This window comes from Dreissena polymorpha, chromosome 15 (genome assembly GCF_020536995.1).
Source record: "Dreissena polymorpha isolate Duluth1 chromosome 15, UMN_Dpol_1.0, whole genome shotgun sequence".
In the NCBI taxonomy this organism is placed as follows: Eukaryota; Metazoa; Mollusca; class Bivalvia; order Myida; family Dreissenidae; genus Dreissena; species Dreissena polymorpha.
Genome location: NC_068369.1, coordinates 9,384,679 through 9,407,827, shown reverse-complemented (window position 1 = coordinate 9,407,827; position 23,149 = coordinate 9,384,679). Strand labels below are relative to the sequence as shown.

General features: G+C 36.7%; 1 protein-coding gene across 1 annotated transcript in view; it reads right to left on the bottom strand.

The window, feature by feature from the left end:
* Positions 1–899: 899 nt before the first annotated feature.
* The window catches only part of LOC127859965 (tetratricopeptide repeat protein 12-like), a 29,778-nt gene continuing 7,528 nt past the window's right edge, over positions 900–23,149 (bottom strand). Inside the window, exons 2-17 of the mRNA XM_052397622.1 lie at positions 22,426–22,596; positions 22,163–22,246; positions 21,176–21,324; positions 19,469–19,579; positions 16,396–16,528; positions 15,095–15,283; positions 13,146–13,310; positions 12,202–12,382; positions 7,128–7,220; positions 6,395–6,458; positions 4,876–5,004; positions 3,887–4,171; positions 3,353–3,446; positions 2,760–2,982; positions 1,740–1,768; positions 900–1,694 (exon numbers count right to left, since the gene is read on the bottom strand). Of these exons, the coding sequence (XP_052253582.1) occupies positions 1,654–1,694; positions 1,740–1,768; positions 2,760–2,982; positions 3,353–3,446; positions 3,887–4,171; positions 4,876–5,004; positions 6,395–6,458; positions 7,128–7,220; positions 12,202–12,382; positions 13,146–13,310; positions 15,095–15,283; positions 16,396–16,528; positions 19,469–19,579; positions 21,176–21,324; positions 22,163–22,246; positions 22,426–22,596 (2,141 nt within the window). The 3' untranslated portion in view covers positions 900–1,653. The remainder of the gene's footprint in view (positions 1,695–1,739; positions 1,769–2,759; positions 2,983–3,352; positions 3,447–3,886; positions 4,172–4,875; positions 5,005–6,394; positions 6,459–7,127; positions 7,221–12,201; positions 12,383–13,145; positions 13,311–15,094; positions 15,284–16,395; positions 16,529–19,468; positions 19,580–21,175; positions 21,325–22,162; positions 22,247–22,425; positions 22,597–23,149) is intronic.

Genomic DNA, 23,149 nt, shown 5'->3' with positions numbered 1-23,149 from the left:
TTAAACTCCGTCTACAGAAGCGCAACCTTAACTCTGTTATAGGTCTTAAAAAAGCTCTTAAGGACGAGTGGAGAAAACTGGACCAAAATATTATTAACAAGACTCTTGAATCGTGGCCAAAAAGGTGTAGGCTTACTAACGCATGTCATGGATCTCATATTGAACACTTACTTCAATAAAGGTACTGTTGCAATTCTTATTTTGCCTTATTAATTTTGTTCAAATATAATCTGGGCGCCTCTCGTATATTTCAGTGTCACCTTTAAACCACTTTGTCAACATCCCAGATAAGTCAGCTGAATATTTCTTTAAACAATTTAGATATAACCCTTTCCCACTCAGAAGCAAAGTGAAAATGGCTATGTGCAAACAGCATAAAACCAGAACAGCCTGCGAGTAACTCACATCTGTTGAGGTGTTATGCTGTCTTCTACTCATCAGTATCTAAGGGTTGGAAATTGAGCCTTTAAAACTTGAATCTAGTAAGAAAGGTCTTAATTGTAACTTTCTAAGGGACTACAAATGCATGAAAATATGAAAAAACGTATCTTAGTGGTAAAGTGTTAACACATTAAGAGCCTTTTGGATAAAAATTTAAAGAGTTTAATTTACCAACCATAATGCTTAAACTGAAAAGCAAGGAATACTATAATCATTTCAGAAAAAGAAAAAAATAGGAGCAGCTTTAAAAAATAAAATAGGAAAAATAAGGACACAGAAAATAGTAGGAATGCTGGAAAACCTGCATGCATGCATAAAGGTCAGTGAAGGCCTATTGTTAGCGAGCTATACTTTTAATTAACATGTACATTTCCAAGTTGGGCATATTTTTGTGTATGAAATGATAAACACTGAACTGCAGTAGATTCTTCCATTACATACAATAAAATACAACAAGATTTGCTTCAAATCCTTTTATCATTAAAATATATCACAAGGAAACTGTATGACGTTACAAGTATCATTCCTTAACAATAAATTAACAAAGATATTAAGACAATTTTATATACAAAAATTATTTCTGAATAATCACAACATCTAAACCTTAAACCTTAATGGAGGTATGCACAAAACATTGTCAACAAGAATTCCTGGAATCCTGATTACTTAATAATGACTATATTTAGTGTTTACCACATGTTTAGAGTCAGTATTATTCAAATATTTTTTCAATTGCTTCCCAATTGTCTTTGACAAACCATTCGTTTTGTGTCAAATAACTTGATACATATACATTTCTCATATTTAACACATAATTACAACATCCAGACCAACCTTAATGGAGGTATGCACAAAACATTGTCAACAAGGACGCCTTATTACTTGATTATGACTAAATGTAGTGTGAACAACATGTTTATGGTCAGTATTATTAAAATAATTCTTCAATTGCTTCCCAATTGTCTTTGACAAACCATTTTTATTGTGTCAAAAAACTTGATATATAAACACCTCTCGTATTTAACACTATATCACTATATACGTTCACAACATGTCCAATTCATGTGCACCCTTATTTGATGTATTTCATATAGGAATGCAGTATTTCAACACACCCTTATTTGATGTATTTCATACAGGAATGCAGTATTTCAACACCATACACCCTTATTTGATGTATTTCATACAGGAATGCAGTATTTCAACACACCCTTATTTGATGTATTTCATACAGGAATGCAGTATTTCAACACACCCTTATTTGATGTATTTCATACAGGAATGCAGTATTTCAACACCATGCAGCTCTCTAAGTCTCTCCAAATGTCTGAAACATGAGAGGCAAAGTACATGTAAACATGAGAGGGAAAAAACGAAAGGAAAAGTAAGCTAAAATTGATAAATAAAATACACACATTAATAAGAGTGGTCTATAGATAACACGCAGGGCCTGCTCTGGCAGGAAATGGCTACAAATAATTTTTCAAAATTAAACCCAATAAAACTGATAAAATGTGAAGAATTTCTGTTTTCTATCATAAATTTGGCCAAAGAAAATTTTCAGCCAGGGGGAGCCCTGTAATACCATTGACTATACGTAGCTCAGTTGGTGAATTCTGCTGTTACTTTATTGATCTGACATTTATGTAGTTTCAAGTGAATTCCTTATCAAGTGAAAAAATCTATGTGAAAAGTCAACACAACTCTGTCAAAGATACCAACATAAATTATTGCCCCTAGAAACAAAGTTTTAATTGAACAACTTGTCTTTAGGACCAGAGCTATTACAAAAGAGATGTGCAGAATGACCCCAACCCAATTTGTTGTATGTATATTATTCTCAAGTCTCCAATACCATTTACCATCAAGACTTTGACAGCACACACAATTCAGGTCAACAATGATTCTGATATTAATAAATAATTGTTAATATTCAGAAATCAAGATTGCTTTGAGCAAAATATGCAATAAACTAATAAATAATAATACATAGTTGTATTAGCTACCAGATATTAACAAGATAGAAAAGATTCATGCATACCAAGGGCATGGACAGTCAGTCATGTGCAATGTTTAGGTCTGTCACTTTGTTGGGACGCATTAACAGACTGGTTATCACTATGAATTTCACTGTGGGAAAACAGGGCTACATGTATGTATGTTAAAGTCTCCCAGATTAGCTTATGCATAACGCACAGGCTAATCAGGGACGACACTTTCTTTTCAAAGAATTTTTCATTTAAAGGTAGTCTTTTCTAAACGAATTTCCAGTCCAGGCGGAAATCGTGCTATCATCCCCCCCCCCCCACAACACTTACTTGCTGTCCCCTTGAGCCAGTTTTGCAATAAGTATCGCACAGTTTTGCTGGACAGCCGGTTTCTTCCCATCTCTGGCCAGCACCAGCAGATCTTTGATGATGTCTGTCTTCGTTAACAATGCACACACCTTTGAGACCTGCGTGCAATGGCTGAGACACAGGGCGGCATTGCCAACTATGGTCTCATCCTCAGACTTCAACCTCTTGATTAATGTTCCCAGTCCTGAATAATTATTATCAATTCAAATATAGCGCAATTTGATTATGCATTCTGCACAGGTAAATCAGGGACAACACTTTCCGATTTAATGAAATTTTAGTCTCATTGGAAGTGTCATTAAAAACAAATCCAGTTTAGGCAGAAATTGTGTTCTCTAATTAGTCAGTGCTGGCTACAAAGGCTAATCAGGGCCGCACTTTACGCACATGCATTAGGCCCCAACTTCCCATTATCTGGTACCACAAGACAAAGCGTACTACCAATCAATATCCGTTCAGTTAATACTGTTTCCAGAGTAAATAAATCTTGTGCTTCAAATACTTAGTATGCAAACTGTTGAATAACAAACATTGAAATTTACAAATACCGGTACCTTTATTGTCAACGATGTATTTCCTTCCTGCTTCATTGCATTTTGTGATGGCAGTCAAAGCTTTCAGGGCAGGCTTGTAGCACAGTCTCTCATCCTTCACAAAACAGTCAAAGTAAATTTCAGATGTTGCATATAATACCAAGTAAATTGTTTTATTTTTTATACAAGCCATCAGGTTCTTTCACATTTACTTTCTTTTATCTATCTTCAAAGCATCCTGGTGATTAATTTGCATTTTCAATTGAAACAAAAATATATTTAGATTAACTGAACAAAGTTAGAGTAAGTTTCAAACATTTTACATTGTACACTTATTTTCTGTTAATTGTCTTGAGAAATTTATGGATTCTTTATGCGCTCTTCTTTTAACAAATAGAAATCTTCTCAAAAACATAATCCGTACTCCATAAAAAACTGCACTTTAAAGATGCATCTTTTATTATGTTAAACATAATTGTTTATATTTAATTACGTGTGTAATATTTTTTAACAAATGCCTAAAATAACAAAATATCAGAATGCCGCTGGACCTACTTTGATATATTCCAGCAGTATTTCTGTTCCACCACTATCCACCACTGCATTGCAGGCAATGTCACTATGAGGTAATATATGGCTCAGAATCCCCACCCCTCGAACCCGTAATGGCTCAGAACATTTGCCTAATTTTATCATTTCCAGGCATTTTGAACACAGTTCTACACCAAATTTTTCAAGGCATGGAGACATGGCCCTGCTAAGATTCAACAAAAGTCCTAAAACACTTTCCACGACTTCTTCCATAAGAGAATTATCCTCTTGTAATAAGTGATGGGTTCTCTGAAAAATATAGCATTCCATGTTCCATAAATGTAGTTATGTTAATTGATCATCTGGTACCATAAATTGTGCTGATTAACCTTTTACCACTTAGATACGTATGTTCACGCATTTGTAGTCCCTTAGAAAGTTTTATTTAATTCAAGACCTTTCTTACGAGATTCAAGTTTTCACAGCTTCATTTCCAACCCTTAGATACTGATGAGTAGCAAACAGCATAAAACCTGAACAGGCTGTGAGTTACTTGCAGGCTGTTCTGGTTTTATGCTGTTTGCACATAGCCATTTTCATGTTGTTTCTAATAGGGAAAGCGTCAACTGTGTCTAGTCAAAATGAATATTTGGAAAAACACAATTTTTATGCTAAAGAATTAAAATGCATCTATTTTTAAAGTTAAAAAAAATTATTGCCTTTCTACAAAGAAAACCATGTGGCAAAAACAGAGTATGTTCCTATATAAAAATAACTAGTAAGTTATATCAATTATCATAATATAGGACTGATTAGATCCAGACTTGAGAGCATTTCAATAAGACTCTGGCTTTAATTAAAACCAGAGTTTTATTAGCAATTAATTTTATTGAATAAAACATCTCTTTATGTTGACAGCCCACTTTTTGTTCAATGACACACAGCGGTAACAGACTTCACCTACAATTTATAACTGATACTAAAGGTGAACGAAGAGGGAAGAGAGAACTTACGAAAACATTGCAGCAGGCCTCCCAGAGCTGATCTCGCTTCATAAGCTTCCCCCGTATGACATCATCACCGGTCAGATTGGTAACCATGGCAATACATCTGGGCAACACTGCTGTTGACCCTGAGTCAGCCTGTAACATAGTAGACAACTGGCATTATTGTTTTGTAGGGATAATACACCTGTGTGAGGTAGTAAATGAGGTTCATTATTATTGGGTTTTAACAAAAGCCTTTTTGAGTTAAGAGTTATACCATACAATGAGTTTGAGGTGGTTGTGTTACCATTCTTAGAGTTTGAGGTGGTTGTGTTACCATTCGTAGAGTTTGAGGTGGTTGTGTTACCATTCGTAGAGTTTGAGGTGGTTGTGTTACCATTCTTAGAGTTTGAGGTGGTTGTGTTACCATTCTTAGAGTTAGAGGTGGTTGTGTTACCATTCTTAGAGTTTGAGGTGGTTGTGTTACCATTCTTAGAGTTAGAGGTGGTTGTGTTACCATTCTTAGAGTTAGAGGTGGTTGTGTTACCATTCTTAGAGTTAGAGGTGGTTGTGTTACCATTCTTAGAGTTTGAGGTGGTTGTGTTACCATTCTTAGAGTTAGAGGTGGTTGTGTTACCATTCTTAGAGTTTGAGGTGGTTGTGTTACCATTCTTAGAGTTAGAGGTGGTTGTGTTACCATTCTTAGAGTTTGAGGTGGTTGTGTTACCATTCTTAGAGTTAGAGGTGGTTGTGTTACCATTCTTAGAGTTTGAGGTGGTTGTGTTACCATTCTTAGAGTTTGAGGTGGTTGTGTTACCATTCTTAGAGTTTGAGGTGGTTGTGTTACCATTCTTAGAGTTTGAGGTGGTTGTGTTACCATTCGTAGAGTTTGAGGTGGTTGTGTTACCATTCTTAGAGTTTGAGGTGGTTGTGTTACCATTCTTAGAGTTTGAGGTGGTTGTGTTACCATTCTTAGAGTTAGAGGTGGTTGTGTTACCATTCTTAGAGTTTGAGGTGGTTGTGTTACCATTCTTAGAGTTTGAGGTGGTTGTGTTACCATTCTTAGAGTTTGAGGTGGTTGTGTTACCATTCTTAGAGTTTGAGGTGGTTGTGTTACCATTCTTAGAGTTTGAGGTGGTTGTGTTACCATTCTTAGAGTTTGAGGTGGTTGTGTTACCATTCTTAGAGTTTGAGGTGGTTGTGTTACCATTCTTAGAGTTTGAGGTGGTTGTGTTACCATTCTTAGAGTTTGAGGTGGTTGTGTTACCATTCTTAGAGTTTGAGGTGGTTGTGTTACCATTCTTAAAGCTCATATTGGACATCACACATGAGCTGACTGACTTTCTCAATACTCCGCTGAGTGGATACGCACAACTCATCTTCTGAGTTGAGCAAAAAATTAAGAATGTTCATCATATGTGGGCTAACTCAACTCATACAAATATGCTGGTTGCTTGTGGCAAATGTCAAGGCTCAAAACCAGCCTGCAAGTAATATTCCATGTTCAGCAGATAAAGCTAATGAATAACAAAAGAAGATGTCTCACCAGAAGTTGTTCAAATGCGGGACAAACACTTGTGTCAACTTTGTCACGCAAATGGGATTTAAATCTGAAATATATAAACAAGTAAACATTTTTTAAAAGCAATGAACATGTGATACTTATTTTAAGAACCACATTTAAATATGCTTAAAATACCTTTTTACATATTCTCTGAGGGCTTTTTTCTCAAGACACAGGATCTTGACAGAACGTCACACAGCTTCATTAAAAGTTAGGTAAACCCTTGCACTCTTTCACGGCATTAAAATATAAATATTGAACATGAATAATGCAATAATTAAAGAATGAAATCAATTTATAATAAATAGATGTATTAGCAGTGTTGTATACAGGTACTGTTATATATTTTTACTAGTTCAAAGCTGGCATACTCCAACTAGCCTATGTCCTATATGTAATGCAAGGATAATGCGATTACTTTATGCTACCACTTGGGACCATCAAATCCTCTACAAATGTATGAGCCGAGCTCTGTGAAAAGGGGGTTTAATGCATGTGTTATTTCTGCCTAAACTGGATTTTTGCTAAAAAGAGACCTTTTTTAAAATGAAAAATATCATAAAAATGGAAAGTGTCATCACTGATTAGCCTGTGCAGACTGCACAGGCTAATTTGGGACGACACTTTACGCACATGATTTAAACCCCCATTTTCACAGAGCACAACCCATATGTTATTTCCAGATCCAATCCATCAAATAGTATCTTGAACTCACTTCTTGTCTAGGGCGAGCTTACTCAGGAGGTTGGCAGCCATGGTGGATGTTTTCCTGCTAGTCCGAATGAGTGTGAACATCACTGACAACAGCCTAGAGGAATAAACAGGGGAACTAATGAGAGTGAACATCGCTGACAACAGCCTGTAGGGAATAAATAAGGGAACTAATGAGTGTGAACATCGCTGACAACAGCCTGTAGGGAATAAATAGGGGAACTAATGAGTGTGAACATCGCTGACAACAGCCTTTAGGGAATAAATGGGGGGGGGGGGGTAAATAAAGAGTGTGAACATCTCTGACAACAGCCTGTAAGGAATAAATGGGAAGAAATAAAGAGTGTGAGCATCACTGGCAACAGCCTGTAGGGAATAAACAGGGGAACTAAAGAGTGTAAGCATCACTGGCAACAGCCTGTAGGAAATCAAAAGGGGAACTAATGAGTGTGAACATCGCTGACAACAGCCTGTATGGAATCAACAGGGGAACTAATGAGTGTGAGCATCACTGGCAACAGCCTGTAGGGAATCAACAGGGGAACTAAAGAGTGTGAACATCGCTGACAACAGCCTGTAGGAAATAAATGGGGGGAAATAGAGAGTGTAAACATCTCTGACAACAGCCTGTAGGGAATAAACAGGGTAACTAATGGGTGTGAACGTCACTGACAACAGCCTGTAGGGAATCAACTGGGGAACTAATGAGTGTGAACATCGCTGAAGACAGCCTGTAGGGAATAAATGGGGGGGAAATAAAGAGTGTGAACATCTCTGACAACAGCCTGTAGGGAATAAACAGGGAAACTAATGAGTGTGAACATCGCTGACAACAGCCTGTAGGGAAAAAGCAGGGAAAAATAATGAGTGTAAACATCACTGACAACAGCCTGTAGGGAATAAACAGGGGGAAAAATGAGTATGAACATCACTGACAACAGCCTGTAGGGAATAAACAGGGGAAAAAATGAGTGTGAACATCATTGACAACAGCCTGTAGGGAAAAAACAGAGGAAAATAATGAGCATGAACATTGCTGACGACAGCCTGTGGGGAATAAACAGGGGAACTACTAGTAATGAGTTTGAACATCACTGACAACAGCCTGAAGGGAATAAACAGGGGGAAATAATGAGTGTGAACATCACTGACAACAGCCTGTGGGAAATAAATAAGGGAACTAATGAGTGTGAACATCGCTGACAACAACCTGTGGAAAATAAACAGGGGAACTAATGAGTGTGAACATCGCTGACAACAGCCTGTGGGGAATAAACAGGGGGAAATAACGAATGTGAACATCACTGACAACAGCCTGTGGAGAATAAACAGGGGGAAATAATGAATGTGAACATCACTAACAACAGCCTGTGGGGAATAAACAGGGGGAAATAATGAATGTGAACATCGCTGACAACAGCCTGTGGGAATAAACAGGGGGAAATAATGAATGTGACCATCACTGACAAAAGTCTGTGGGGAATAAATAATGAATGTGAACATCACTAACAACAGCCTGTGGGGAATAAACAGAGGGAAATAATGAATGTGAACATCACTGACAACAGCCTGTGGGGAATAAACAGGGGGAAATAATGAATGTGAACATCACTGACAACAGCCTGTGGGGAATAAACAGGGGGAAATAATGAATGTGAACATCACTAACAACAGCCTGTGGGGAATAAACAGGGGGAAATAATGAATGTGAACATCACTAACAACAGCCTGTGGGGAATAAACAGGGGGAAATAATGAATGTGAACATCACTGACAACAGCCTGTGGGAATAAACAGGGGGAAATAATGAATGTGACCATCACTGACAACAGTCTGTGGGGAATAAAAATGAATGTGAACATCACTAACAACAGCCTGTGGGGAATAAACAGAGGGAAATAATGAATGTGAACATCACTGACAACAGCCTGTGGGGAATAAACAGGGGGAAATAATGAATGTGAACATCACTGACAACAGCCTGTGGGGAATAAACAGGGGGAAATAATGAATGTAAAAATCTGTGACAACAGCCTGTGGGGAATAAACAGGGAAACTACTAGTAATGAGTTTGAACATCACTGACAACAGCCTGAAGGGAATAAACAGGGGGAACTAATGAGTGTGAACATCGCTGACAACAACCTGTGGAAAATAAACAGGGGAACTAATGAGTGTGAACATCGCTGACAACAGCCTGTCGGGAATAATAAGGGGGAAATAATGAATGTGAACATGACTGACAACAGCCTGTGGGGAATAAACAGGGGGAAATAATGAATGTGAACATCACTAACAACAGCCTGTGGGGAATAAACAGGGGGAAATAATGAATGTGAACATCACTGACAACAGCCTGTTGGGAATAAACAGGGGGAAATAATGAATGTGAACATCACTGACAACAGCCTGTGGGGAATAAACAGGGGGGAAATAATGAATGTGACCATCACTGACAACAGTCTGTGGGGAAAAAATAATGAATGTGAACATCACTAACAACAGCCTGTGTGGAATAAACAGAGGGAAATAATGAATGTGAACATCACTGACAACAGCCTGTGGGGAATAAACAGGGGGAAATAATGAATGTGAACATCGCTGACAACAGCCTGAAGGGAATAAACAGGGGAACTAATGAGAGTGAACATCGCTGACAACAGCCTGTAGGGAATAAATAAGGGAAGTAATGAGTGTGAACATCACTGACAACAGCCTGTAGGGAATAAATAGGGGAACTAATGAGTGTGAACATCGCTGACAACAGCCTTTAGGGAATAAATGGAGGGGGGGAAATAAAGAGTGTGAACATCTCTGACAACAGCCTGTAAGGAATAAATGGGAAGAAATAAAGAGTGTGAGCATCACTGGCAACAGCCTGTAGGGAATAAATAGGGGGAAATAATGAATGTGAACATCACTGACAACAGCCTGTTGGGAATAAACAGGGGAAAATAATGAATGTGAACATCACTGACAACAGCCTGTTGGGAATAAATAGGGGGAAATAATGAATGTAAACATCACTGACAACAGCCTGTGGGGAATAATAAACAGGGGGAAATAATGAATGTGAACATCACTGACAACAGCCTGTTGGGAATAAATAGGGGAAAATAATGAATGTGAACATCACTGACAACAGCCTGTGGGGAATAAACAGGGGGAAATAATGAATGTGAACATCACTGACAACAGCCTGTGGGGAAAAAACAGGGGGAAATAATGAATGTGAACATCACTGACAACAGCCTGTGGGGAATAAACAGGGGGAAATAATGAATGTGAACATCACTAACAACAGCCTGTGGGGAATAAACAGGGGGAAATAATGAATGTGAACATCACTGACAACAGCCTGTGGGGAATAAACAGGGGGAAATAATGAATGTGAACATCACTGACAACAGCCTCTGGGGAATAAACAGGGGGAAATAATGAATGTGAACATCAGTGACAACAGCCTGTTGGGAATAAACAGGGGGAAATAATGAATGTGAACATCACTGACAACAGCCTGTTGGGAATAAATAGGGGGAAATAATGAATGTAAACATCACTGACAACAGCCTGTGGGGAATAATAAACAGGGGGAAATAATGAATGTGAACATCACTGACAACAGCCTGTTGGGAATAAATAGGGGAAAATAATGAATGTGAACATCACTGACAACAGCCTGTGGGGAATAAACAGGGGGAAATAATGAATGTGAACATCACTGACAACAGCCTGTGGGGAAAAAACAGGGGGAAATAATGAATGTGAACATCACTGACAACAGCCTGTGGGGAATAAACAGGGGGAAATAATGAATGTGAACATCACTAACAACAGCCTGTGGGGAATAAACAGGGGGAAATAATGAATGTGAACATCACTGACAACAGCCTGTGGGGAATAAACAGGGGGAAATAATGAATGTGAACATCACTGACAACAGCCTCTGGGGAATAAACAGGGGGAAATAATGAATGTGAACATCAGTGACAACAGCCTGTTGGGAATAAACAGGGGGAAATAATGAATGTGAACATCACTGACAACAGCCTGTGGGGAATAAAAAGGAGAAAAATAATGAGCCTCATTCTGGGAAAACTGGGCTAATAGCATGTGCCTAAAGAAGCGTCCCAGTTTCGCCTGTGCAGTCTGCAAAGGCTAATCAGGGACAACACTTTCTGCCTAAACTGGATATAATTCATGAAAGCAGAAAGTATTGTTCGTGATAAGCCTTCCAGACTTGATGGGCGAATCTGGGACAATACTGTACATACATGCTTTAAGCCTGGTTTTCATAGAGCACAGCTTAATTATAATGTTTCCCTAGGTAATAATTCATAGATAGGGCCATGATTGTCTTTAAAGGGACTTGTTCACATATTACCAAAATGAAAATGTTCAACATGTGTCACTGATTTAAATAATATAGGAACACTGGTCTTTATTCGGCGTACACTCCTACTCAAATTTATTTTTGTTTATGAGTAAGCATAATTTGAAATTGATTAAATTATAAAGCGTTAAAACATGAAACAGTTGAAAATTTGGAGTGCTTCTGTTGTTTTCTGTGTATTTTATGAGAATATGTGGATTGCTTAAATAAGTATAAAATTGTCTACCTAATAAACATCCTTGATAGCCGAGTGGTTAAGCTTTTTTAATAAAAAGGTCACTGGTTCAAGTCAAGTTTGGATATACTTTTTCCTTTTTTTTTTCTTTTCTAAAATTCTTTTTAAATTGTAAAGATGCTCATTATAACTCTGTTTAAATTAATTAATTTAACAAATTTAATCCTGAAGTTTGAGAAAAGAGATATGAGGTCTCGTAAGAAATATTATTTTGCATACAAGAAACACTTTTATTGGATCTGGTACATGATCATAAAACAACAAATTTTATTTACTAAGTAACATGTACATATTTTGCCTCAAATCCATGAACAATCATTATGACAAACAAGAGAAGTACATAAATGTGTACATACCAGTAAATAAACCAATAGTTGACATTAGTACAATTTAAACATTCCATTCGGTATTGAAATTTCATAAAATGAAAAACATAAGTGAATCCCTTACTTTGGAATATCAAAAAGGGAGACAATCTGCCTTCGGCCCACCTCATTCTGTGACAGACAAAACAGACAGGAGGTGATTGCATGTTGTAATACTCTCCCTTGCCCCTTCATAGACACTTCAAGGAATCGTGTGCAGTGAATGGAGATATTGTCTAGCTGAAGGAATGTCTCAGAGCTCTTTTCTGCAAAAAAAATAGATTAATTGAGTCGTCTGGAGGAATAACTGGATTAATGTATGTGCGTATAGTCTCCCAAGATTAACCTGTGCAGTAAGGGACAACACTTTAAACTTATATATAATGTTTTGTTTTAAGATGTCCTCTTCTAAACAACGATCAAGTTTAGGCAAAAAACGCAGGCTAATCAGGGGTGACACTTTCTGACATAAAGCCTTGCAGGCTGCACATGCTAATTTGGGACAACACTTTATGCACATGCATTAGGCCCAGTTGTCCCAGCATGAGACAAAATTGAATTAACAATGTTTGAATAACAGTACTTTGTCACAGATATAACAGCAGTCCACTACCAAGTAAATGTTGACAGAGTAAGAACAGGATCTCTGCAAGCTCCATTAACCAACATGAAGTACTTAAGATATGGCAGCACCAAGAATTTAGTTTGCAATTATTTCATAAACTAAAATATCATACATATTTCCAATATGGCCATCTATCAGACTACTGATCTGTGTGTATGAGTGCCATTATATATGGTTATGTGGCGTAGTAGATATGGTGTTCGCCTAGCAACTGGGAGGTCACGGATTTAATCCCCAGTGTGGGAGCATTATTTTGATCTCCAACAAAGACAGAAAGTAATGGTTCTGCCCTGAAAACTGACCTCACAGCATTTAAATAGGCATAAGTCTTTAAATGCAATCAAGCTAGAATAAATGGGTTAAAAAACAACAACAACAACAACAGATCAGTAACAAATTTTTACCATTATCCTGGCAAGCTGCGGAAAACAAATCAAAAGCTGAGGCCAGCATGTCAAGCTCCTCCCCTGATAAGCTTCTGGGTGATGCAGAGAAACATTTCCGCAGTGTATCCATGGAGACCAGTAGAGTCAAGCCTCCATTGGTTCTGAACAAGGTTTGGTCAGTAGCTGAAAAGGAAATGTAGAGATTATGAGTATTATTATCACATTTGTGTAGAATTTATCCTGCAAAATGTTTGATAAAAGTAAAAAAGTAATTTTAAACCAATACTGTGAAACCATTATTAATAGTCCGTCATTAATTTTTGTGTATTCCATCAGTTGACCCATTGACAAATTCAAGATCCTAATGAACAATTATGTCCCATATTTGAACAAATTATAAAGACTGAATTACCAAAGGCACGAGGCCCTCAAATCCAACATGATCCACGCATACATACTCCATCTGTTTCATAATCAAGATTAATCCGGTTTTGACACAAAAGGGTGTATATTACACAGTGTACTTAACTGACACATGACATTGCTCTAAAACGCGAGTGCAGTACAGCTGTATCGACTGCATTGACTTCGTTTAGGTAGAATAGTAATGATTAGCGCTAATTGTTAACAACTTTATTACCCATTGTGTGAATTGTGTTTTTCAGTGTTGTTGCAAATTATTGTACTTGCCCTTTTTCCTGTTTGTTTGATTAATCTAAACAAATCGTATTTATGTTTTAAGTGAAGGTTATCACAGAGTGCACAAAACAATCTTAAACAAATCATTATAAACAAACAATGTTTATAGTGAAAAAATGGATACATGCATCATATTACACCAGTTATCAAATCATAAGGTGCTCATTTTTAAGCTAAATCAAGTAAATAACAAGAAACTGTCGGAGACGGGTGATGCTCCCTAAAGGTTTTTTTGTCTCAATATTGCACTATATATTCAGATAAAAAACGTCTTGAGGGGCATAACTTTGGACAAAATAATAAGATGGATGGTTTAGCAACTTAAAAATTTCAAAGGGCCATAACTTTCTAAATAAATCATCTAACCAGAACCCACAAATAACATGCGCATCTCCTCAAGGTAGTTAAGCTATCCATAAAGCTTCATTGAATTCCAGTCAGTAGTTGAGGAGAAATAGCCCGGACAAGAATTGCACTATATGTACAGTTTATAGAAAATTTCAAAGGACCATAACTCTGTGAAAAATCATTCGACCATAACCGGCTGATAACATTCACATCTCCTGTTGGTAGTGAAGCTTCCCATAAAGTTTCATTGAATTCCTGTAATAAGTTGCTGAGAAATAGCCCGGACAAGAATTGCACTATATGAACAATGGAAAATTTCAAAGGGCCATAAAATCATCCGACGAGAACCGGCTGATAATATGCACATCTCCTCTTGGTAGTGAAGCTTCCCATAAAGTTTAATTGAATTCCGGTCATTAATTGCTGAGAAATAGCCCGGACAAAAATTGTGCACGGACGAACGGACACATGCACGGACAGACGAAGCGGAGACTATTTGCTCCCCCCAAATAGTTTAAGGGAACATAAAAATAAATGGGCAGTGCTCTGTAAAAAAGAGGTTTAATGCATGTGAGTAAAGTGTCAGGCTAACCTCGGACAACACTTTCTGCTTTTATAATATTTTCTGTTCAAAGAAAGCCTCTTCTTAGCAAAAATCTAGCTTCGGCAGAAAGTGTTGTCCCTGATTAGTCTATGCGGACTAATAGGCTAATCTGGGACGACACTTTACGCACATGCATTAAACCCCCTTTTCACAGAGTATTGCTCAAATGTTTTTTTTTCAAGACTTGTTATGACCAGCCAGTTTTTTGGTCAGTGATTGAGCATGAATGATTTTGAAAGACAGGTGTTCATTTCATATGTTGTGAAATTAAGAGGCTTGAAATACATCAAAACTAACAATAAAAAAGCAAGCATACTATTCTGAATGAGGGACTTGAGTATACGCAGTCCTCCACTGTAGAATACCGGTAGCTGAACTGGTTTCTGTACCCGCCCCAGTACCTCCACTACGCCCATGTTTTCTGGTTTGCCTTCCTGGAAGATTTCCTCAGCAGCTTTCTCTTGCTTGGCTGCTAGTTCGGCCCTGTCTACCTCCGCCAAGTAATCTTAAAGAGGCAATGATGACATGTCAATGTTTCTCATAATTATGATATCCCTGAATGTTCCTAAGACATTTAATGAATAATGGTATTTATTTGTTATTAATGAAAAATGCATAGCATAATTTTTATCTGAAAAGGATTAATAATCTGCAATAAAAAAAGAATATAATAATTTTCTGACTTGAGTATTCTGGTGATTAAAAAAAATAAAATATTGCATTTTTGGTAAAGGAAATAAATATGCAATAATTCTTTGTTATCAGCATTCAAGTTTTGCCACAAAGTTTACATATTTGAAAAATTGAACAAATTCTAGTAGATTAAAAAAAACTCCTTAGAATTAATTTTGTAATATTGAAGATATTTTAATCGACTGTTGCACAAGTCTATATTACACAGTAATTCATATTCAGAGTTTTACCAAAATTCATTATCTGTGTTTTACGGCAATGCATTATCTGAGTTTAAAGGTAATTTATTATCTGAGTTTTATATTAATTAATAATCAAAGTTTTACTGTTATTCATAATTTGAGTTTTATGGCAACTCAAAATCTGAATTAAGGGTAATACATAAACTTCTATGTATGGTAATAAATTATCTGAGTTTTTTGGTAATTCATAATCTGAGTTTTTCAGTAATTTATAATCTAAGTTTAACAGAAACCAAATTCTGAGTTTAACCATATGCAACAAACTGTTCAGAATACCACATAAAAAACTGAAGATTATGATAAAACTTCAGCAGTGTGCACAGTGATATATTTAAACCATAAGCAGAATCATTATGCTTTCATAGAGTGGATAAAAAAATCCACTAGGGTGACTTTACAAATTATTATGTCAAGTAGCCTGAATAGCATTTCACCAGCCATGGGCAATCAGGCTTTTGTAAGCATTAAGTATAGGCTCCATTCATGTGCGTAAAATGTCATCCCAGATTAGCCTGTTAAGTCCACACAGACTAAACAGGGACGATCCTTTCCGCTTTTATAGAATTTCTAGTTTCTTCTAAACGGAAATCCAGCTTAGGCGGAAGTGTAGTCCCAGATGAGCCTGTGCAGACTGCACAGGCTAAACTGGGATGGCACTTTTCACACTTGATTTGACACGCACCATTGATAAGGGAATCTTTGGTTGGGTCACATGTGAGGGCCTTCTTGAAGCATTCTCTGGCCTCCTTGTATTCTTTCATGCCTATGTGTGCCCTACCCATGTGAACATGAGCCTTCATGCAGTTGGGGTAGCACTGGAAAACACACATGTATGCTGTGATGAGTGGTAGAATTGTAGTTACCACATTTCTTAATGTTTCATTTAGAAGAAAACAGGTTTTAGACTTTATCCTTTTACAAAATGAACCTCGTTCTGAGAAAACTGGGTTTAATGCATGTTTGTAGAGTCATCCCAGATTAGCCTATGCAGTCCCCACTGGCTATTCAGGGATGACTCTTTCAACTTTAAGGAATTTATGTTACCAGGAAGTCTATTCTTAGGGATAATCCAGTTTAGGCAGAGCAAGTCGATCCTGTAAGCCCTGTTTTTCTAACAGCACTGCTGATGTATGCGGCGATGTGTGGTAGAATTGTTGAAATATATTTTTGTACTGTTTCATAAAGAAGCAAACAGGTTCCCAAAAATATGTTATAACGAAATTATATCAAAAACAGTGACGAAAGATGTTTTGTTGTTCACACTATTTCATTTCTTGAAGGAATAAAGTGCAATACAAATGGATAAAAAACATGCAATAAAACAACTGGTAAAATACAGCTGTTATCGTCAGGTATATGGGTATGCAAAGTAATTTTTACACTAGAAATGGCGCGGCAGAGGCTGACGCGTATCCCCACGCCGAATGTTTGACCTAGGTGTGCCCCAGGGTTGGTAATGGGGCCATGCATAGCTGAGATTGACCGTATTGTCATAGAAGTTCATCATCAATTAGAAGTGAATTGGTGTAGAAATGAAGAAGTTATAGTAAAAGGCAATTTTGGGTGGGTGTGACATGTGGGCAGGGCGCCCCAGGGTTGGTAATTGTGCCATGCATAGTTGAGATTGACCGTATTGTCATAAGAGAAGTTCAGTATCAATTTGAAGTGAATCGGTGTAGAAATGAAGAAATTATAGTAAAAGGCAATTTTGGGCGGGTGTGGTCTATGTGGGCGGGGCCCCAGGGTTGGTAATGGGGCCATGCATAGTTGAGATTGACCGTATTGTCATAAGAGAGGTTCAGTATCAATTTGAAGTGAATCGGTGTAGAAATGAAGAAATTATAGTAAAAGGCAATTTTGGGTGGGTGTGGTCTATGTGGGCGGGGCGCCCCAGGGTTGGTAATGGGGCCATGCATAGTTGAGATTGACTGTATTGTCATAAGAGAAGTTCAATATCAATTTGAAGTGAATCGGTGTAGAAATGAAGAAATTATAGTAAAGGCAATTTTGGGTGGGTGTGGTCTATGTGGGCGGGGCCCCAGGGTTGGTTATGGGGCCATGCATAGTTGAGATTGACCCTAATGTCATAAGAGAAGTTCAGTATCAATTTGAAGTGAATCCGTGTAGAAATGAAAAAATTATAGTAAATGGAATTTTTTGGTGGGTGTGGCCTATGTGGGCGGGCGCCCCAGGGTTGGGATTGGGGCCATGCATAGTTGAGATTGACCCTAATGTCATAACAAAAGTTCAGTATCAATTTGAAGTGAATCCGTGTAGAAATGAAAAAATTATAGTAAATGGAAATTTTTGGTGGGTGTGGCCTATGTGGGCGGGGCGCCCCAGGGTTGGGAATGGGGCCATGCATGGTTGAGATTGACCGTATTGTCATATGAGAGGTCCAGTATCAATTTGAAGTGAATTGGTGTAGAAATAAAGAAGTAAATGTAAAATAACCTAAAAAAAATGAGTGATAATTTCTGACGCGGCCCCACCCCAACCGCTATAACTTTTGACCCAGGGGTCAGATCAAAATTCCAAATAGTGCAGGGTCGCACATATGCTCATAGCTACCATGTGTGTAAGTTTCAAGGTTCTAGTGCTTTTAGTGTAGGTGGAGATAGTGGCCAGGACGGACAGACAGACAGACAGACAGACAGACAGACGGACGGACGGACGGCGGAGATAACCACAATATCCCCACCTTTTTTTCAAAAAGCGTGGGGATAATAACCATAGTTTGCTATATCCTAACTAGACAGTTGTGACATTGGCAGTGTTTAAACTGTATAATAATGCTTTTGATATGCCTTTTTAATAATGCTTCTATCAGTATTGGCATTATTATTTCAATAATATATTTCAGTATAACCTTTTAATTTAAACATTGAAATAAATTAATACAAAAGCATATGGTTCAAACCAGAAAAATCATGTATTATGAGGTAGGTCCTGCTATCTGGAGATATGTTGGGGCAGATGAAGTTTTTTTTAATGAAGCAATCCATGTGTGTTGTCCATATATTTGTCACCTGACAGAAGCTTGAGACATTCTTATCTCTAAATCTTGCAAGTGTTTAGTTTTGACACTATTAACAAATAAATCAGCCTTTTTTTTTCTTGAAAACAGAGCTTAGTGCATGTGCTTAGGGCATGATCCAAGATTAGCCTGTGCAGTCGACACAGGCTAATCAAGGAAACATTTTTCGTCTTTACAGCACTTTTTATTTAAAAGAGTCTCCATATTAGATGGAAAGTGTTGTTCCTGATAGACTGTGCAAACTGCACAGGCTAATCTGGGACCACACTGTTTCCACATGCAGAAAACCCTGTTTTCCCAGAGTAAAGCTCAATACTAAATTCAACTGCTTGCTTTAACGATCGGAGAATTACCCAAATACACATACTGGGGTGTTAGCAATGGGTGAATATCTTTGACAGATGTCTACCATTTAGAAATATCCGGTTAAAGCTGTTGAACATGTTGTCACATCAAGACAAACACAAATATTTGTGTAAAAATACAGGTAAGGTCCAAGAAAAAGCAACTTTTAATCTAATAATTTGATTTTATGAACAAGACTTTGAGATAACAAAACAAAGAGATAACCATAGAATTCTAAATAAACTACAACATTTTAAATACAACAAAAGTGAAAATCTGGAATTATAATGCATTGATCTAAACCGAACTTCTACACAACCAAGTTCAAGATAGTGAATCTTAGCTGTACAAATTGACAGTAGTGACAAATTACCCGCAAGGCCCATTCGCAGTCTATGAATGCATTTTCATACTTCCCAAGTTTGATGTAACACTGTGCCCGATTGGTGTATAAAGCTGTGATATCCTTTGCCTCTCGAAGCCCCTAAACAAGGAAACAATTGTCAAAATAGTGCTATACTTTCCTTACAGACAAGCAATATTACAAAGGTGTAATGGGTAGATTATTGATTTTATTATCTGGAGTTCTTGGCTTATCTGGGAAGGAGAATTTATTTAATGTTATGCAGTGAAAGAAAAAAAGAGAGGAATCACAACATGATCCTTAAACCCTTAACCAGTTAGAAAAGTATTTGTCCCTTTACCACTTAGATACGTATTTAACACTTTACCACTTAGATACATAATTATAACTTTACCACTTAGATACGTATTTAACACTTTACCACTTAGATACATAATTATAACTTTACCACTTAGATATGTATTTTGACGCATTTGTAGTCTCTAAGAAAGGTAAATTTTAATTAAAGATCATCTACTAGATTCAAGTTTTAAAGGCTTCATTCACAACCCTTAGATACTAACGAGCAGCAATTAGCATGAAATCTGAACAGTCTGCGAGTTACTCGCAGGCTGTTCTGGTTTAATGCTGTTTGCACATAGCCATTTTCACTTTACTTCTGAGTGGGAAAGGGTTAAATTTAGAGTGAGCAAAATTTTGGTGATGATTTCATTATTGGTTTTATTGAATTACGGTATTTTTCAAAATTGTTTAAACAATTGATTGCCAAGCAATATTGTCCCCTACCGGTGAAACTCCACCATTGTCAATAATTTAAAAAAAAAAATATTTGTTGCCATAGCAACCAGAATTCTTGACGTAGGAACGAAATGAAATGACGTGCATACTCTCCATATTGCCATCTATCCATGTTTCAAGTTTCATGAAAAAATATGAAGAACTTTTAAAGTTATCGCAGGATCCAGAAAAGTGTGACGGACTGACAGACTGACTGACACACGGAGCGCAAATCATAAGTCCCCTCCGGTTTCACCGGTAGGGGACAAAAAGTAGATGAATTAGGTGTTGCTGGTTTTAATAGTAGTTTCTATTTTGCACTACAAAAATAATTTATGAAGTAATAAGACATTTGTATGCAGATCTGATATTTACAAATATAAAGAAAACAGGGCAGTTTCATGTAATATTGGTGCAGTTTTGAATTATTATGATCTAAAACATAAGATTTAATTAGAAGTATAAAACAGCAATTACTTTCGTACAAATCACAGACAAATGTTGCACCTGGTTTAGGAATTACATATCATGTTCACCTTCATATGAACAATAGACAGAAGTTCACATGCAGATGCCAATGTGGAGGAGATACCCCAAATAGCACAGCATATCTATCAGATAATATTCTAATACCAGTACCTTAACTAAAAGAATCTACATAATAATAATATTAATAATCATTATCCTAACTTTGGAAAATCAGTGTTTAATTCATATGCAGAAATTGTCATTCCAGATCGCAGTTTGCACAGGTTAATCAGGGACAACGCTTTCCACTTAAATGGTTTTTCTCATTTTAAAGAAGTATCTTCTAACCGAAAATCCAGTGTAGGGCTGAAAGTGTCTGTCCTGACTAGCCTGTTCAGACTGGGACGACTTATTCACATGCATTAAGCCCTGTTTTCCCAGATTGAGGCTCTGTTGTTTTTCCAATCTTACCTTAGTATAAAACTCAAGAGCCTTCTCAAAGTTCCCCAGTCGGAACTCTGCGTTCCCCTTCTCCTTCCATTCCTCTGCCACCTTGTTTCGGGCCTCTCTCCTTGCAGCGCGAGCCTGCGCATCCGCCTCAAAGGCTTTCATAAAAGCTTCTGAATATTGTAAAATAAACAACAATGCCAAAGGTGTATCTATTATGCATTCATCAATGCTTACGGTAGTGTACATTAAAAGATCATGAGTAAGCTGTATCGCAAAAGCTTTTATAACGGCTTCTAATATTTTAAAATAAAAGATAAACCAAAGGTGCGTCTTTAATGCATTCATAAAGGATTCTGAATAAAAAGATAGTGTTAAAGCTCTGTCTCATCTTCATGAATGTTGTACAATACATGACAATGTGAAATATCTAGTGATAATTGTAAAAGCTGTTTCAAATACTTTAAGAAAGGCTTCTGAATGTTGTACTGAACAACAATAAAATATAATATAAAAGCTCAGTGTCAATTGCACTCATAAAGGCTTCTGAAAATTGTAGAATAAAAGAGTGTGAAATTTCTGTTTCAAACGCATTCATAAAGACTTCTGAAAATTGAAAAATAAAAGATCATGTGAACACTATGTCTAAAAAGCTTTACTAAGGGTTTCCGAATATTGTACCATATATTAAAAAGATCGTGTGAAAGCTATCAGACAGCTAAACACTACATGTTTATGACAACAAAAATGTGGATAACTTTGACATTTTTAATTCGTGTTGAACCAATAATTTTATTGCTACTTAACGTATTCATGCTTGCATTAATTTTAGTAAATAAATGGCATTTAAATAGATGGAAAAAAACACAAGCAAATAATCGGATTAAGTACATGGTTTAAAATTATTTCTCAAGCAAACATAACCAAAGTGTGTAAAAAGTTTTACTGAATGTTTGCGATAATGTATACCAAATTAATGTGTGTCAAAACACAATGACTGCTATTTTATACCTTGATTCATTCCTTCATAGTTGACATCATCTCGCCCTGGTGTATCGTTGTCCGAGGCTTTGTTGATAATAGTCTTACTGAAACCTAGCAATTTAAAAAAATACACAATATGAATGTTAAATTCTAAAACCTTAATATTCCCGCATAATATGGTCTCATTATTCTTAGAACAAGATTATGTTCCTAAAAACAAAATCATACAATATATTTACTATTTACTTTTTTTAAATACCACTGATACACATATTTCCATGAAAGCTTACCTGTCTTAGTTTTTGGCAATGCCTCTTTCTCCTCATTTGGTTCTGGGAAATCATAGCCTATTTCTTTATTCTTCTTCTTTTTATCAATCTCTGCAATAAGCTTATCAGCTCTGCACATTGCCTCTCTTGCCGTCTCAGAATCACCAGAGTGCAATCCTTTAACTATCGAGTCTGAAAAGTTAAAAAATTACAGTAACTAGATTTCAGCCATTTGTTTCCTTCTTTATAAAGTACCAGGTAACAAAACTTTTCCAATGGGGAAAAAACTAAACATTTCCAATTACTGTCCAAACAAGCTCAATGGAAGATGATTAAAAAAAAAATTTTTATTAAATGCATGATTCAGATTATTTCCCCATGCAGAAAATATAAGATTGACAACTTGACATGACTTAGCTATCAATTTTAAAGTATTTGTTAGCAACAAATAAAATACAACAATGTCCCAATCTGAAGACTTTACAACGCGAATTTTCCTAATTTCAGATTTTTCGCGCTAAATGTTTCCCAATTAGCTGGTACGGGTACTTTTCCCAATTGGGCAAAGAAAATCGCTAAAATTTATAAAAATTATTGAAGTGCTGGAATACTGTAATATTTGTGGTTGTTTTCTATTTAAGCATGTTTCCCCAACATCATAGTCAAAGTCTGACACTCTAGTGTACCAAAATGTTGATTTAAAAGTGTTACAATTTTTATTTATTTATTTTTTTATGATTATTTT